Source organism: Bufo gargarizans, chromosome 10 (assembly GCF_014858855.1).
Source record: "Bufo gargarizans isolate SCDJY-AF-19 chromosome 10, ASM1485885v1, whole genome shotgun sequence".
Classification (NCBI taxonomy): domain Eukaryota; kingdom Metazoa; phylum Chordata; class Amphibia; order Anura; family Bufonidae; genus Bufo; species Bufo gargarizans.
Window position 1 is genome coordinate 48,489,453 of NC_058089.1, and position 18,917 is coordinate 48,508,369.

Genomic DNA, 18,917 nt, shown 5'->3' on the forward strand with positions numbered 1-18,917 from the left:
TTGCCTGATGTGAATGATGCCTCGCACAAAAGAGCTCTCAGAAAACCTACGATTAAGAATTGTTGACTTGCATAAAGCTGGTAAGGGTTATAAAAGTATCTCCAAAAGTCTTGCTGTTCATCAGTCCACGGTAAGACAAATTGTCTATAAATGGAGAAAGTTCAGCACTGCTGCTACCCTCCCTAGGAGTGGCCGTCCTGTAAAGATGACTGCAAGAGCACAGCGCAGACTGCTCAATGAGGTGAAGAAGAATCCTAGAGTGTCAGCTAAAGACTTACAAAAGTCTCTGGCATATGCTAACATCCCTGTTAGCGAATCTACGATACGTAAAACGCTAAACAAGAATGGATTTCATGAGAGGATACCACTGCTGTCCAAAAAAAACATTGCTGCACGTTTACAGTTTGCACAAGAGCACCTGGATGTTCCACAGCAGTACTGGCAAAATATTCTGTGGACAGATGAAACCAAAGTTGAGTTGTCTGGAAGAAACACACAACCCTATGTGTGGAGAAAAAGAGGCACAGCACACCAACATCAAAACCTCATCCCAACTGTGAAGTATGGTGGTGGGGGCATCATGGTTTGGGGCTGCTTTGCTGCGTCAGGGCCTGGATGGATTGCTATCATCGAAGGAAAAATGAATTCCCAAGTTTATCAAGACATTTTGCAGGAGAACTTAAGGCCAACTGTCCACCAGCTGAAGCTCCACAGAAGATGGGTGTTACAACAAGACAAGGACCCAAAGCATAGAAGTAAATCAACAACAGAATGGCCTAAACAGAAGAAAATACGCCTTCTGGAGTGGCCCAGTCAGACTCCTGACCTCAACCCGATTGAGATGCTGTGGCATGACCTCAAGAAAGCGATTCACACCAGACACCCCAAGAATATTGCTGAACTGAAACCGTTCTGTAAAGAGGAATGGTCAAGAATTACTCCTGACCGTTGTGCACTTCTGATCTGCAACGACAGGAAACGTTTGGTTGAAGTTATTGCTGCCAAAGGAGGTTCAACCAGTTATTAAATCCAAGGGTTCACATACTTTTTCCACCTGCACTGTGAATATTTACATGGTGTGTTCAATAAAAACACGTGTTATTAGTTTAAGCAGACTGTGATTGTCGATTGTTGTGACTTAGATGAAGATCAGATCATATTTTATGACCAATTTGTGCAGAAATCCATATCATTCCAAAGGGTTCACATACTTTTTCTTGCAACTGTATATCTCCAGTGGAAGGTATTCAATTACACATAGACTTACATTGTCGAAAGTAGATTTTTCTTTACAGGATGCTTTTTCATAGAAAATAATTGTCTACTACACTTTCCTGTGCAAAAAAGGTATTCTGACACATTTCTACTTGGTGGAGGCCTCCGTTGGGTGAATGGAGCCTTTTGCATATACGTCCTGGTAGTTCTTCCCAGTGTCACCATGCATAGGACCCTAGCTTGATGTGAACAGGTCACAAAGTATTTACATGTGCATTTCTATCATATCTCCATACAACCAGCATATGAATCCTCATCCTGGTCATTGCTCCATTCCTGCCCTAGTGGCCAACTATGCACCAAGAAGCACTGATGTCTGGCACAGATGCAGCCTACTGAAGACCTCTTTACACGGGACAACTTTGTAGGCAATTATCAGGAACGAACCATTTGTTCCCAATAATTGCCTGCTTGTCAGAGGACAATGCTGCAATCATCTCCTCTTTTTGGGGACTCGTCCCCATAATAGACTCATTGGGGGAGCTTTATAAAACTGGTGTAAAGTAGAACTGGCTGAGTTGCCCAAAGCAACCAATCAGATTCCACCTTTCATTTTTCACAACTCCTTTGGTAAATCTCCCCCATTGTTTCTGGGCAGCAGATTCTTGTTTACACAGGATGATCTGATGTCCAGAAACTGAGATTTGTATAACTGCATCAATGATGATTTTACCCAATGAATGAGACTTTTCTCTTCTATCGTAAGGCCCCCACCACCATGCACATTTGGTAGATTATTGGTGCATTATATAAGAGTGGCTGTGTTCACAATGGGTATAAGAGAGAGAGTTTTAGGGTCAGACAGATCTGTTGGAAGGGATTCCACTAGATCTGAAAAACTTGAGGCGCCTCGGGTTTGTAGGAGTGGGGTGGAAAAGAAGTAGAGTGCTAGATACTAGAGGCTGCTCGGGGTTTGTCAGGTCGACAAGAGTGTCTGCCTGTAGAGGATATGAGAGTATGCCAAACTAGGGGGACTGGTGGGTAAAGGTAGCACCTCAGTCTCGTCTGTTCTTGGAGAAACCCTTTTTAGTGCCAATAGTGGTAGGTCAGTGTCAAGCTATTCAGGTATACAGTGGTTTTTACATCAACTTATAATTTGTAAAAGAGTGTAATAAAAGATGTGTGGATATATAAAGAATATATAAGATATAAAATATATAAAGATATACACGCAAGGTAGGAACAAATTCGGAATGGATGAGCATAAGTACACTACATTCTATCTCAAGTGCCTAAGAGACCGTATTCTGAAAGTGTCATACACGACATAGTGTGGTGTAGTAGGGCGAATGGGTTGTAACAAATAGGTAAAATCTGTTTACAAGGATACGCGTAAATATAATAAAAATACTGTAGTATCGTATGATTATTTACTCACTTCACGAGGGGGGCGGTTTACCAGGATAAGCATAATACACCTGTAAACCAAACACTCCCCGAGCCTGGATCGCTTCTAGAATCTTAACGGATGAAGGCAGCCAATCACATGGGTGCTTCTCTTCAAATGTCTTTATTGCAATACATGTAAAAATCTGGCTCAACGCGTTTCGGGACAGGCACGTCCCTTCATCAGGAGAAATTTTTTGTCTGTCTATGGTCACAGGTATTTTATACCCTTATTATGCTCTAAATTTCTTGTTAAAATAGTGCCTAATTGGTAAAAGGGCACCAAAAGCTACCAGGTGACCGCCCACAGGGAGAAAAAAACGCCAGAAGCCGATCTGTCATTACCACAAATGGAAAACCAACATACCCTTTAGCCAGATGAAAAGAATAAGACGCAACTGCACAAATACAGACACCATGGAAACACAAATAGAGACCCTAAGCCAAAGATTCCTGGAAAAAAGCTACCCCATCAAAAACTCATCAAAAATTCTCAAATAGATCAGAAAGAAAGCTTCCAACCCAGACCAAAAGCAACTAAAGAAACCCCCTTCAGACCAGGGCTAATCACCAGATACAATAAAAATCACCAAACAATCAGACATATTTTACCCAAACACTGGTCCGTACTACTCAAAGACCCCATACTAGGTAAAGAAATACCCAAAACACCAAGACTCACCTTCCGAAGAGCCAAAACCCTAAAAAACATTTTAGCCCCATCATGCCCAAATAAACACACCCCGAAAACAACGGAACACACACAAAATAACAAACAAACACCAGAATTCAAGGGATCTTCCAAATGCAGCACAAAAAAATGTAAATGTTGCCAAATAATTAAAACGGCAGAAAGAGAGATGGACATCCCACATCCTATAGGATAAAGATCATTCCAACAACAAATGACATGTGCAAGCAGAAACGTCACCTACCTACTTCAATGCCCCTGTAACATCTACTATGTAGGCCGAACCACACAAACGCTGAGAGAAAAATCCCAACACACAGCGTATTGCGTCATTTCTCACTAGTGCATGAAGGCAACCCCCTCGATCTGAAAGTTATCCCCCTAGAACAAACCCCTTCCTACCAGCAACTCTGTAGGAAGGAAATGTTCTGGATTTTTAAACTCGACACCCTCACTCCGTTTGGCCTTAATGAAACAGTAGAACACGCCAACTACTAATTATCCCTACAGTCACATCGAATACCCCAAAAAAGACCCCCAGCCCCATATCGCTAAACTAACATACATATCCTGTCTAAACCGCAGGACACATTTACACCGACATATCTAATAAACCTCCAAAAAAGTAGAAAAATTCGAACAACATAAAAAGGTTGAACATTATAATATAACTGAAAAACATTATAAAAAATAAAGCAGCGACACAAATAGGGTGATCTAACCCCACATTATTTATTTATTTAATTCTTTTTTAAATACATATGTCTTTTCTTCATGAACTCTATTCCATATATATGTTTTAATGGATTTTATCCCTAAGAAAATATTTCCAACAAACAACCCCACCATCACCTCTGATTTTAGATTTCTCATCACTTTATATTTCTCCTCAGTTTCTATCCTTTCCCATCCCTCAACATCCTATATAAATACATGAACCTCATACATCTTCATTAGAATATACAAAAGCACATCAAAATACTCAAATCACACAGATCATGATGTGGATGCACATATAACCCCCCCCCCCCTCTCCCACTGATATCTTTCAGCCAATAGTCATGCACACCAATGTCCAGACACCCCCATGATGTTAGGTAGAATAAATCCCAATATCGATTTTATATGCCCCAAAAAAGAAAAAACTAACCCAATGGTGATGATTTTTATTAGAAAGACCAATGTAAAGACACTTCTATCGGGTCTTTTGTGCCCCCTTAATGAAATTACCGCAAGTAAAAAGATCAGAAGAATCAACATTGAAGATTGCAGTAACCGGAAGATTCGCATGCGTTCCAGCTTGGAACGCTATACCCAACTTCCGGACATGCGCACCGCCCACACAAAACAACTCCGGAAAGAGAGGAAAGAAACTAACAGGGCCGGACGCCGCGATGCGTTCCAGCCTGGAACGCACAGACTTCCGGTCATGCGCAATAGTGCAGCCGGACACTTCCTCTTCCGGCCGGCCGAACAGATCGGCTTCTGGCGTTTTTTTCTCCCTGTGGGCGGTCCCCTGGTAGCTTTTGGCGCCCTTTTACTAATTAGGCGCCATTTTAACAAGAAATTTAGAGCTTAATAAATACCTGTGACCATAGACAGACAAAATTATTGCTCCTGATGAAGGGACATGCCTGTCCCGAAACGCGTTGAGCCGGATTTTTACATGTATTGCAATAAAGACATTTGAAGAGAAGCATCCGTGTGATTGGCTGCCTTCATCCGTTAAGATTCTAGAAGCGATCCAGGCTCAGGGGGTGTTTGGTTTACAGGTGTATTATGCTTATCCTGGTAAACCGCCCCCCTCGTGAAGTGAGTAAATAATCATACGATAGCTAGAACTTCATAATGATTGTGTGTGCGTGTACAAGAATTTGTAATTTATCATGGTTGTGCATGATCCTGCTTTCCATAAGTTGCATACAGCCCTATTCTGAACTAAAGAACATTTTGGAAAGATGTTACCTCTCTAATTTAAATCTATCTCTTGTTTAGAAAAGTCCTTTACATCTCGGCCTCTTATACCAGCTGTGGGAACAAAGCCATATAGGTAAGACGCCTTCATGTCATATTCGAGGTGGACAACCATTTAAAAAAAGAACACAGTCAGGATTCATGTAATCAATCACTAGACAAGATTTTTACTAAAGTTACCAATGGATGTTATTCCATCTGACCTTTTTGGGTCACCAATCAATAGGAGATGATCATTGGATCTCCAGAGGTTCTGGGTTTATAATGTCTTGTATAAATGTTACAATTTTAGTTTTGCATCAACTCTGGAGAGGCAGAAACACTTAGAAACATCTACAGTTGATCTGCAGCTGAGCCTTAGTCCTGTGGTCCGGAGAACCAGCCGGGTGCGCCAGGAATCGCTGATAGCTCTGGTGACTTCAGGTAAATGCCCATTCTCTGCAAATAGTTTTGTCATATCTGTCATGGATTTTATTATTTGCTTCTTAAATTCAAAAGTAAGCAACTTTCTACCACGTGTGTAATTCCTTCACATACCTGACTGTCCTGCTGCTTTTGAAATAGATTAGATAGTACACTGTTCTTGGCTGTGTCGACTCTCCCGCCTTTCTCTCCGTGTTAGAGATAGCAGGGAGGGGGAGGAGGTTGTACATGGCAGATCAGAGACTGGTGAGGTTGGAAATGTCCTGGTTTTGAGAGCAAGCAGATCACACAGGCTGTAGATAGTAAGTAAAACACACAAGGCTGTTTGCAGAGGTCAGAGTTGGAATCCTGAATGTTGTGTACAAGTGTAGTGGGAAAGTTTAGCACCTACAGCCAACTCTTCGGGGGATGGGGAATCACGCTTTGGTTAGTATCAATGATTGCCAGTACAAGTGCAAGGAAATCCCTCATGAGCTGTAGAAAGGACAAGCAGTCCAGGAAAGAATTTGTGCTAATACATGAGAGTTAGTGAAGAGAGCAGTGTCCTGGACACACAAGCCTCACACCCAGCAGGAAATACTGGAATAGACACATCCATGTTAGAAAAAATGGATTTTGTCCTTTTCTCGTTGGATGCATTGGGGGACACGGCCCCATGGGTATATGCCCAGCTGACTCTAGGAGGCTGACACTAGAAAGAAAAAGTGTTGGCTCTGCCCAGATGGGCTTCACCCTCTGCACAGACACCAAACTAACCAGTTGGTCCAATAGCAGTAGAAGCATAAAAAAAAAACAGACGAAGGCTTCCAGAGAACAAGGATATTCAAACCTTATCGAACACTTTGGTGGGCGGCACGGTCGGACTGTGGCAATCTATCAGTAGGTCTGGTGTGCTGTTTGAGGGCACCTCACCTCTGCTACCAGCTTCTCTCTTACCTCATATAGTACAACAAGACATTGTCTCTATGAGATAATTTTGGTCAAAATTGCGAGACATAAATATCACAACATGTATGCCTGCTGACAGGATACCAGACCACAACATGCTACAGACGCAGATGAAGTCCCTAAACATAAATTTCCTACAATATGAACACTTTAGAGCAACATGTGCACTATTCTCATTATCAAAAACGGTCTCTAGACAATAGTCATGGTTTGAGCAGCTGATTCTACTCCATAAAACCACTAAACAAAGATTGTCATTGGTTTACTCCCATCTACTATTAACTTCCTATGCTGAATCCCCACACTTCTTAAAGGCTTGGGAAAAGGAGTTGGACGTGAAGCTGTCAGGCCAAGATAGGCAGTTCATTCTGACTCACTCACATGGCTTTTCACCATGCATCAAACTACAAGAAAACCACTATAAGTTACTGTCTCGGTTGTACAGGACACCTGAACTGTTATTTAAAATGGGCCTCTCTGACACAAACTTATGTTGGAGGTGCCATAAGAATATAGGATCTCTGAGGCACATATGGTGGTCTTGCCCGGTGGTTAGCTCCTTCTGGACAATAGTTCAGAAATATATGAATGCTCTAAGGGTACTTTCACACTAGCGTTTTTCTTTTCCGGCATAGAGTTCCGTCACAGGGGCTGTTTACCGGAAAAGAACTGATCAGGCATATCCCCATGCATTCTGAATGGAGGGCAATCCGTTCAGGATGCATCAGGATGTCTTCAGTTCAGTCATTTTGACTGATCAGGTAAAAGAGAAAACTGTAGCATGCTACGGTTTTATCTCCGGCGAAAAAAAACTGAAGACTTGCCTGAATGCCGGTTCCGGCATTTTTTTCCTTGGGAATGTATTAGTGCCAAAAATACCGGATTGCCGGATCCGTCCTTCCAGTCTGCGCATGCGCAGACCTTTAAAAATGAAAAAAATTAATAAAAAAATTATCCGTTTTTGCCTGATGACACCGGAAAAACAGATCCGGTATTGCAATGCATTTTTCTGACTGATCAGGTATTTTTCAGACTTATCAGGATCCTGATCAGTCTGAAAAATGCCTGATCAGTCAGAAAAAATGACATGTTTGCATAAAGTTTGCCTGATCAGGTAGTCAGTTCAGGCAACGGAACTGCCTGCGGGAATCAAACAACGCAAGTGTGAAAGTACCCTAAGTTCCCTAGAATTCACTCTTACAGAAGGTTTGGTACTTTTGACCCAACCCATTAGACAGTTCTGCCCATCTCGTGGCTCGTTACTGACACACCTATTATCTGCAGCCAAATGTTTAATTCATCTACTATGGTTACAACCACCCCCTCCTTCGGAACAACAATGGGTTCAGAAGGTACATCAATTGTGTCACATGGAGGAGCTGACTAGCTGGCAGACTAACAAGCATGACACATTCGTAAAAACTTGGGAACCATAGCTATGTTACACCAACAATAATTGATCATTTGTACTAATGTCTACATCTAATCTTTTGACCGCCATATAGATAGAAACATTTAAAGGTACTTGTCCTCCCCATTTGGCTCGGCAAACACTTGTTTTACCCTTTGTTGTTTAATCGTTGATGATTAATCTGTTGACCAAATCTCACAAGGTCCATGTATCACTACAAGGTACCTCCCAGCTGGAAATTCCAGTTTCTTTATGCAAATGTTCAACATACTGGGATGATATACAGTGAGGAACAGAAGTATTTGAACACCCTGCGATTTTGCAAGTTCTCCCACTTAGAAATCATGGAGGGGTCGGAAATTCACATTGTAGGTGCATTCCCACTCTGAGAGAGAGAATTTAAAAAAAAAAAAAAAAAGGAAATCGCTTTGTATGATTTTTTTTTAATCAGATAATTTTTTTATTATCAAATTTTCCTTTCTCATCATCAAATGACAGTCAAATCAAATATCCGGTCATCAAAAGACATCATGTACAAAAGGTAAAAGTACAAAATATTACATATGCACATTTTACATAATATACATCCTATGACCAAAAGGCACCGCAGGAATATACACATTAGATCTAGATCTTTATTTATCTAATTGTTTTCTCCCTCAACAAACATCCCTATAAACAGCCCCCCCCCTCCCCTCCCAAACTTTCCAAGAGCAGGACATCATTGCAATAAGAGCATAACTACCTCCAAATTCCTTGTCTCCTCATTCTATCGGCACCAGTTCGATTGAAGTCAATAAACATTACAGGCTATGAGCCCCAAGTAAGTAAACTCCCATACAGACATGGCACTCAGTCCACAGTCACACATCACACATCATACACCACACATTCCACCTATCACCAGGATGTACACAGTCACTTCCCCAGATCAGCCTTACCGGGCAATCAAAGCACTCCTCGTCAATGCTAGCCAAGGACTACAGCATCCCGACCTATCTATCCAGCTACCCCAAATAGCCTCAAATTTAGTCAAGCATTTTCTTTTCTGGTATACACCCCTCTCAAGACGCACTACCATATTCATTCTAGCAACATACTCCGGTACTTCCGGGGGTATCCCCTGTATCCATTTTGCTGCGACAGTCTTCCTCACCTGATAAAGCATCCTTTCTATTCCCGTAGCTACTGTAGACTGCAAATTGTCCTCTGGCAGTATTCCCAGAATACAAATTTTTGGATCCATTTTAAATTTAGTACTATGTACCTTATTAACAAGATGTAGTATTGCCCTCCAATAAGAGGTCAATGAAGGGCATGACCATAACATATGCAGAAGATCAGCTTCGGCGCTGCCACATTTCGGACAATTGGGACTATCCCTGCAACCCACTTTATGCAGAAATACCGGAGTCCTATATACTCTGTGAACTAGATACAGCTGGGAGAGACGTGCCGCCTCACTGAGAGATAGATCGGGAGTAAGCGCCACTATCTCTGACCATTGCGCATCTGTAAGCCCACCCAAATCTTTTTCCCATTGCTGCCTACATTTTAGCGGGTATCCCTTAAGAAAATCTTCTAGCAAGGCCTGATACATCACGGAGATTGCCCCTTTCACCGAACCAGCAGCCACCACTGTGTTCAGCGCATGAGTGGACGTAAATACTATTGGGGCCACTTTAGCCTGAGCGTCTAGTGCATGCCTGAGCTGAAGATATCTATAGAACTGCGAGGAAGGAAGCCCAAACTCCGAGCACAGCTGTTGATATTGCTTCAATACCCCGCCTGAGAAGATATGGCCCAAATTCCATACTCCCTTATTATTCCACCCAGAAAACCCAGTTAGACCTTCCAACTCTGGCAGTGCTGGGTTTCTCCAAATAGGCGAGATATTGACGTACCCCTCTAATCCCAAGATATGTTTGGTTTTACACCAGACTTTCCTCATAAGCACTAGTATTGGGATACGCCCCACATCTTCCTTTACCCTACCTTCAATGGCCGTCAATGGGGGATATCTATTCGACGCCCACTCCATCAATCGTCCACTCTTCATACCTGGGCTACCCCCCACTCCCCACCCTTTAAAATGCTGTAATTGGGCCGACAGAAAATAGAGTAAAGGGTTGGGCAGAGCAAGTCCCCCTGCATCTTTGTTCCTCTGTAGCGTTTCATACTTTATTCTCCCCCTATTACTTTTCCACAGAAAAAAACGAAACAGTCGTAAAATTTTGTGAAAGTAATGCACGGGAATCCAAACAGGGGAGTTGTGCAGGACATAAAGCAATTGCGGCATAAGGATCATTTTCAACAAATTTCCCCTTCCTATCACTGACAAAGGCAGTTTATGCCACACTGTGATCTTATGTTTAAATTTCTCCAACAAGGGTAGGAGGTTACTGGTAATATAATCTGCAGGGTTCATGGACACTATTACCCCAAGATACTTAAAGGATTGCACCACCTTAAGTCCGGAGAAGGCAGCAGTGCGTGACGGTATTTGAGAGGATACTGGAAGAATCACTGACTTATCCCAGTTTATTAGTAATCCAGACTGGTCGCCAAACTGAGACACCACAGATATTACTGCATCCATATACTTTTCCAGATCGTTCACATATATCAATGTATCATCCGCATATAATGATACTCGCTCCTCCATTGAGCCCCGCAATAACCCACCCACAGAAGAAGTAGAACGCAGGATACAAGCTAAGGGTTCAATGGCTATCGCAAACAATAACGGAGACAGCGGACAGCCCTGTCTTGTCCCCCTCTCCAAAGCAATAGTTGACGATAAATGCCCGTTAACTCGCACTCTAGCCCTGGGTTCACAGTACAAAAGTTTAACCCACTTCATAAAATCCATTCCGAAGCCCATTTTAGCCATAACCGCCCACAAGTAATCCCACTCAACACTGTCAAAAGCCTTGGCAGCATCAAGAGAGACCACCGCGGCCCTGTTATCCGACACATCCCTACCCTCTAACTGGAGGTTCAGGAATAGCCTCCTAAGATTTAAAGCCGTGGATTTACCAGGCATAAAACCGGACTGGTCATCATGAATAATGGTGTGAATAACTCTATTTAATCGATTAGCTAGAATTTTTGCCAGGAGTTTAACATCAACCGTCAGGAGAGAAATGGGCCTATACGAATCTACCAAAGCTGGATCCTTACCCGGTTTTGGTATTACTACAACTATAGCCTCTCTCATGGAGGAAGGCAAAATACCTCTACCAAAAGCATGCTTAAATACTGCAAGCAGGTGCGGAAGTAGCAGTTCTCCATGTTTTTTATAGAATTCCCCAGGGAGACCGTCTCCACCCGGTGCCTTCTCATTAGGCAAGGACTTTAGTGCCTCTTCCAATTCCTCCAACGTAATATCCTCCTCAAGGATCGCCCTATTCTCCTCAGACAGGACAGGCATGTCAATTCCCTCCAAATATCCAGACCTACAAGAATCAGTGGCGACCAGCCTGGACCTATAAACCTCCTTAAAATGTACATAGAATTCTTCCAGAATGTTCTCATTCCCCACCACCATTTGTCCATTCCCTCCCCTAAGTGAGGTGATAGAAGAAGGACCCTGCTGAGCCCTAGAAATCACAGCTAACAAATGACCTGCACTTTCACCTTCAGCGAAATATCTTTGGGTCGTAAACATCCTTTTATCCTCCGCTCTAGCCTGTATATGTTCCTTCAGAAGATTCTGAGCTTCCTTCCATCGCAGCTCCCCAGCTACCGTGGGCTGTGCAACATAATCAGCCTCGAAATGCGTAACACGATCTGAGAGTTCCTTGTCCAGAGCACGACTTTTAGATTTTTTAACGCTGATATGTTTAATGTAGAGCCCCCTCACATATGCCTTCATAGCATCCCACACCACATCTAGCGACGCCGAGCCCACATTAATAGACAAAAAATCAGCCAAAGCCCCGGATATCACAGTACCAGTATCCACTATTGACAACCAGAATGGGTTCAAGCGCCAAATAGGTCTAACAACATGTGTCTGGGGACCTACTTCCAGAGTTATCAATAATGGAGAATGGTCAGATATGCTACGAGGTAGATACAAGATTTTCTTTGTCAGGGCCACTAAAGATAAGGATCCAATAGCCAAGTCTATTCTGGACAAGGAACCATGTGTGGTGGAATAACAGGAAAATTGACGTTGCGTAGGATACAAAGTTCTCCATATATCACATAGATCCACCTCTGACAACAACCGCGCCAGAGAAGTAGAAGCAGCGGAGCATGTTCCCAGCCCATTATGGAATTTATCCAAGGCGCCATTAAGATACATATTAAAATCCCCTATGGCCAGCAGCGGAATTGATGGGAACTTAGACTTGAAGGAGATAATCAGTTTCATAACTTCAGCTGAATATGGGGGGGGAACATACACCGCCGCCAAAACAATCCTGAAATGAAAAATACTACAACTCAGACACACAAACCTCCCACCATCATCAATATATGAGTCATACACAGTAAATGGTATAGATCTATGAACCAGGATGGTAACCCCCCTAGCATGTGTGGAGTGAGTAGAATGGTATTCATAACCTACCCACGCTCTATGCGCCAAGTGCGTCCTATCAACATTTAAATGGGTCTCAGACAAACAAACAATAGCTGGTTGTACATCTCTCAGGGCATGAAATATTGCTGCACGCTTAGAGGCTTGTGACATGCCCCGCACATTCCAGGCTACTATGTTAACAGAAGACATCGCGAGCATATAAAATCAGATACAAGAACCAGTGCCGATAGATCCATACGAACCTCCTCTCTGAGGTAAATGCAAAGATAGAGCCTGCTCCCAGAATCCCACCCTCCCCCCCAACATTCGTAAACCTATTGTAAGTCATAAATCTGATGTATAGGGGTACACCATACATACACAAAGTGAACCTAACTGCCACGGTTAGTGGTATATGCACAAGAACACAGAAGCGTAGTTTCCTATCACTTAGTGACGCAGCAGCCTGGATAACTATAAGAACAAACCACTCAACCTTCTACCCTGCCCTATAAGTACCTAAACAGAATAGAAAAAACAACCGACTTTAAGTCAGGATATATAGCCGCCCTATCATATACGGAAACAACAGAGTACCATACATTTATAACTGGCAGTAAAAACTATCAGTAAGTAAACATTATAATAGAAAAAGTTCTATCAATAATATCACCAAGTCCTCAGGTATTGTTGCCACGCAGATCCTTCTCATGAATGTCCAGCCATTGACACGCTTCAACCGGATCCTCAAACATGTGCGTGGACCCATGCGCCACAACCCGAAGTTTAGCCGGGTATAACATGGAGTAAGGCCATTGCAGAAGCCTCAGACGCCTCTTTACGTCCAAAAATTTCGCCCTCCTTTTCTGAATTTCTGCAGAAAAATCCGGAAACATCAGGACTCTGCTACCAGCAATCTGGATGTCAGGAGTATCTCTGGCAGCTTTGAGAATGGCATCACGGTCTCTATAGTGGAGAACTTTAATCAGGAGAGGTCTTGGAGGCGCTCCCGGAGGTGGAGGCCGAAACGGCACCCTGTGGGCCCTCTCTATTGCAAAAAGTGGGGATAGCTTTTCTTTGCCAATAGTGTCCACCAGCCACTTTTCCATATATGAAACTGGATCCGAACCTTCAGTGCGTTCCGGTATCCCAATAAAGCGCACATTATTGCGCCTCAGACGATTTTCCATATCATCAGACTTGGCTATCAGTAATGACACATTATGAATAACTCGCTGCAAGTCTCTCTTAACAGGTGGCAACTGATCCTCCATATCGCTGACGCGACCCTCGAGTTCTCCCACTCTCTCCTTAAATTGCCGCATATCTTGGCGGATTAATAAAACTTCCTCCTTGAGGCCTCCCATATTAGTATTCAGGGATGTGAGAGCTGCGCTGCACTGCGCTACCATTTTGTATACGTCCGCAATGGTAGGTTCAGGGACAGGCTCCGTCTCCGGTAGCAATACTGGGCACTCTTTCTGCTTCACAATCGAGGCATAAGTAATTGCCTCCTGAGGCTCCGCTCCCCTCACCTCATCAGACACTTCAGTCTCAGGCTCCGGACCAGTAGCCGCGGCGGCCGGGGTGCGGGCGAACCTCCCAAGCTTTACCGCCACATCAGTGAGCTTCGCAGCTTGTGCGGCGCCATCTTGTTTGGACGGAGTGTCCGTGCCGCCGTCTCTACCCTCCTTTTCCCTCTGCTTCTGCCGGGTCATGATAGTACCGGGAGTTACCCCAGCGTCCAGGGAGGCTTCGGTGTGCTGTCGGCTGTCTCTGGAGTTAGGCAGGAGGTGAGCAGACATGAAAATCAGGATTCTTCCCAGGAGCTCTACGCCATGCGTCTTCCTACATCGGCAGTCAGGCCACGCCCCCCGCTTTGTATGATTTTTAAAGAATGTATTTGCCTTGCAATGCTGAACATAAGTATTTGAACACCTGAGAAAATCCGTGTTAATATTTGGTACAGAAGCCTTTTGTTTGCAATTAGGGGTCAAACGTTTCCTGTAGTTCTTGACCAGGTTTGCACACACTGCAGAAGGGATTTTGGCCCACTTCTCCACACAGATCTGACAGGTTTCGGAGCTCTCCAAAGATGTTCTATTGGATTTAGGTCTGGAGACTGGCTAGGCCACTCCAGAACTTTGATATGCTTCTTACGGAGCCGCTCCTTGGTTATCCTGGCTGTGTACTTCGGGTCGTTGTCATGTTGGAAGACCCAGCCACGACCCATCTTCAATGCTCTGACTGAGGGAAGGAGGTTGTTGCTCAAAATCTCACAATAAATGGCCCCATTCCTCCTCTCCTTAATACAGTGCCATCGTCCTGTCCCCTTCACAGAAAAGCACCCCTAAAGCATGATGTTACCCCCCCATGCTTCACAGTAGGGATGGTGTTCTTGGGATGCAACTCATCCTTCTTTTTCCTCCAAACACGACGAGTGAAGTTTAGACCAAAAGGTTCTACTTTGGTCTCATCTGACCACATGCCTTTCTCCCATGCCTCCTCTGGATCATCCAGATGGTCATTGGCAAACTTCAGACGGGCCTGGACATGTGATGACTTGTGATGAGCAGGGGAACCTTCCATTTTCTAACAATTGTTCCAACAGTTGATCTATTTTCACCAAGCTGCTTGGCAATTGCCCTGTAGCCCTTTCCAGCCTTGTGAAAGGTCCATAATTTATTTAAAAATCATACAATGTGATTTCCTGAATTTTTATTTTATTTATTCTGTCTCTGAGTGGGAATGCACCTACAATGTGAATTTCAGATTCCTCCATGATTCCTAAGTGGGAGAAAAATCACAGGGTGTTCAAATACTTTTGTTCCTCACTGTATCTCTTTACAATGTCTTTTATTTACTTCATCTTTGAGAACATGTAATTCTCACCAATGTATCATTTGACAATGCTTCTATATTGTAAAATGTGGTTGATACAAGTATCTGACATAATTAATAAAAACAGACAAACAATGAAGCCAACATGTCCTAAATTAGAAAGAGGACCATTCTCACAGGGTCCAGGGGAACCCGGAAAACCTGAACGAAGAAAAAAACAACAAGGGTGGGATCTGTGTCCCCCCAATGCATCCAACGAGAAAAGGATTTTACGGTAAGTACAAAAATCCATTTTTTCTCGTGAATGGCATTGGGGGGACAGCACCATGGGACATCCCCGAGGGTGGGAAGAAACAGCCATGCAAAGAACCTAGCGCACAGCCGCTTGCAGAACCTTGCGACCCAAACTGGCATCAGCAGAGGCCAAGGGACGAATATGGTAGAACTTGGAGGAGAAGGTGTGAACTGAGGCACAGGTGTTGGCCTTGCAGACTTGGGAAGCAGAGGCTAGATGCTGAACCGCCCATGATGCCCCGACCGCCCTAGAGAAGTGAGCGGTCAACCGGAAGGGAGGCTCACGACCCTTCACCACATAGGCTTCCTTGACAGCCGACCTAATCCAACTGGAGATGGTAGCTTTGGAGGCTCGTAAACCCTTACTTGGGCCCTCAGGGACGACAAAGAGAGAGTCAGACCGATGGAAGGACTCGGTTAACTGGAGATACAGCCGGAGCACCCCAACCACATCCAGATGGTGGAGAGACCACTCTCTGGGGTGAGAAGGGTTGGGGCAGAATGAAGGCAGGACAATCTCTTCATTAATGTGGAAGAAAGAAACCACCTTGGGAAGAAAGGAGGGAACCGACAAGAGAGCGCCGCCAGCTCAGAAACTCTGCGAATGGAAGTAATTGCGACTAAAAACACAACTTTAACCACTTCAGCCCCCCTCGCTTAAACCCCCTTAATGACCAGACCACTTTTTACAATTCTGCACTACACTCCTTTCACCGTTTATCGCTCGGTCATGCAACTTACCACCCAAATGAATTTTACCTCCTTTTCTTCTTACTAATAGAGCTTTCATTTGGTGGTATTTCATTGCTACTGACATTTTAACTTTTTTTATATTAATCAAAATTGACCGACATTTTTGCAAAAAAAATGAAATTTTTCACTTTCTGTTGTAAAATTTTTAAATTAAAACTACATTTCTAAATAATTTTTTCTCTAAATTGTTCTACATGTCTTTGATAAAAAAAAAAAATGCAATAAGTGTATATTTATTGGTTTGGGTAAAAGTTATAGCGTTTACAAACTATGGTGCAAAAATGTGAATTTACGCACTTTGACTTTCTGAGCACCTGTCATGTTTCCTGAGGTTCTACAATGCCCAGACAGTAGAAACCCCACAAATGACCCCATTTCGGAAAGTAGACACCCTAAGGTATTCGCTGATGGGCATAGTGAGTTTATGGAAGTTTTTTTATTTTTTGTCACAAGTTAGCGGAAAATGATTTTTATTTTTATTATTTTTATTTATTTATTTTTTCTTACAAAGTCTCATATTCCACTAACTTGTGACAAAAAATAAAATTTTACATGAACTCGCCAGGCCCCTCACGGAATACCTTGGGGTGTCTTCTTTCCAAAATGGGGTCACTTGTGGGGTATTTATACTGCCCTGGCATTTTAGAGGACCTAAAGTGTGAGAAGAAGTCTGGAATATAAATGTCTAAAACATTTTACGCATTTGGATTCCGTGAGGGGTATGGTGAGTTCATGTCAGATTTTATTTTTTGTCACAAGTTAGTGGAATATGAGACTTTGTAAGAAAAAAATAAAAAAATAAATCTATTTCCGCTAACTTGGGCCAAAAAAAATAAATCTTCTATGAACTCGCCATGCCCCTCAAAAGTGATCTTTATAGCGCCGCAGCGATTTTACGGTGTTTTTGCAGTGATCAGAAAAAAAATATTTGTCACTGTGGTGGGGCGGACTGAACGCAAGTGTGTGCACAAGATCAGGCTTGATCGGGCGAACACTGCGTTTTTTGTAGAGCTTATAGAACATGTCCTATTCTTGTCCGCAATTGTTGCGGACAAGAAAAGGCATTTTCTATATAGTTCTGGCAATGTGCGGATCCGCAAAATGGGGAAAGCACATTGCCGGTGTCCGTGTTTTGCAGATCCGTGGTGTCCGTGTTTTGCGGATCCGCAAAACACATACGGACGTCTGAATGGAGCCTTACAGGGGGGTGATCAGGGAGTCTATATGGGGTGATCAGGGGTTAATAAGTGACAGGGGAGGGTGTGGTGCTTGGTGCTACTTATTACTGAGCTGCCTGTGTCCTCTGGTGGTCGATCCAAGCAAAAGGGACCACCAGAGGACCAGGTATATCAGACGTTGTTAACAAAACAGCGTCTGATATACCTTTCAAGGGTCAAAAAAATCGCATCTACAGCCTGCCAGTGAATGATCGTCGCTGGAAGGCTGTAGATCAACTCGTTTACCTTCCGATCCTGTGAGCATGTGTTCACAGAAAATCTTGCGTCTCGCAAGATGACGCACCGATGCGTCGAAGAGGAACAACCCGACCGCCCGCAGGACGCATCCCTGCGTTAGGCGGTCGGGAAGCGGTTAAAGGAGACATAAGAAAAGGAGACCTCCTTCAAGTGCTCCAGGTAATCACTAACCCCTGCTGATCAGCGGTTTGAGAAGACACTGGCAGTAGCGCCTAGACTACTGCTTTCCCTAAACCAGTGACATCACTTTCATTGCTCACATGGCCTATGCGCAGCTCATCCCCATTGAAGTAAATGGGGCTGTGCGGTGATACCAAACACAGCCGCTATACAATGTACAGAGCTGTGCTTGGTAAGCATGGAGGAGGCCGTGCCTTCTCATACAGCTGATGGGCAGGAGCCCTGGGTCTCAGAACCCCACCAATCAGATATTGATAGCTTATGCAGAGGATAGGTCATCCGTTAGAAAGTCTCAGAAAACCCTTTTAATGCTTGTTTTTCTATCCACCACATGTACACTCGGCTGTGGAATAAGCCGCCCCCAGAGTCCTCTGGTGCAACTTATCTCCTTTAAACACAAAGATCGGGCATGTTGTAATTTAATAGAACTATTTTTCTGTCCCTCTCTCTGCTCCCCGTACACTTTATATGGTTGGCCGGTCCTGTCCGTCCATGGGTTCGCTCCACACTTCACAGTATGCTTTTGTGTAGAAAAGGGTTATGATGGATCCCAGTCATCTGTATGGGTCCTAACTCTACCAATGTCCATGTTGCAGACTATTTGGATAACTTCCTGTCGAAAGCAAAGAAGGATATTTTAAACCCAGCAAGATCATTGCAAAAGATTAAGAAGTCAGACTCCTTCACCACAAGCGCCTCAGAAGACATGGCATTTCCCAAGGTAAAAGGAAATTG

General features: G+C 43.6%; 1 protein-coding gene across 3 annotated transcripts in view; it reads left to right on the top strand.

Moving 5' to 3' along the window:
• The window catches only part of AGBL2 (AGBL carboxypeptidase 2), a 58,643-nt gene that overhangs the window by 38,504 nt on the left and 1,222 nt on the right, over positions 1 to 18,917 (top strand). For all 3 annotated transcript variants that reach the window (XM_044269654.1, XM_044269655.1, XM_044269656.1), the window contains 3 exons: positions 5,348 to 5,402; positions 5,619 to 5,749; positions 18,779 to 18,903. In XM_044269654.1, coding sequence (XP_044125589.1) covers positions 5,348 to 5,402; positions 5,619 to 5,749; positions 18,779 to 18,903 — 311 coding nt within the window. The remainder of the gene's footprint in view (positions 1 to 5,347; positions 5,403 to 5,618; positions 5,750 to 18,778; positions 18,904 to 18,917) is intronic.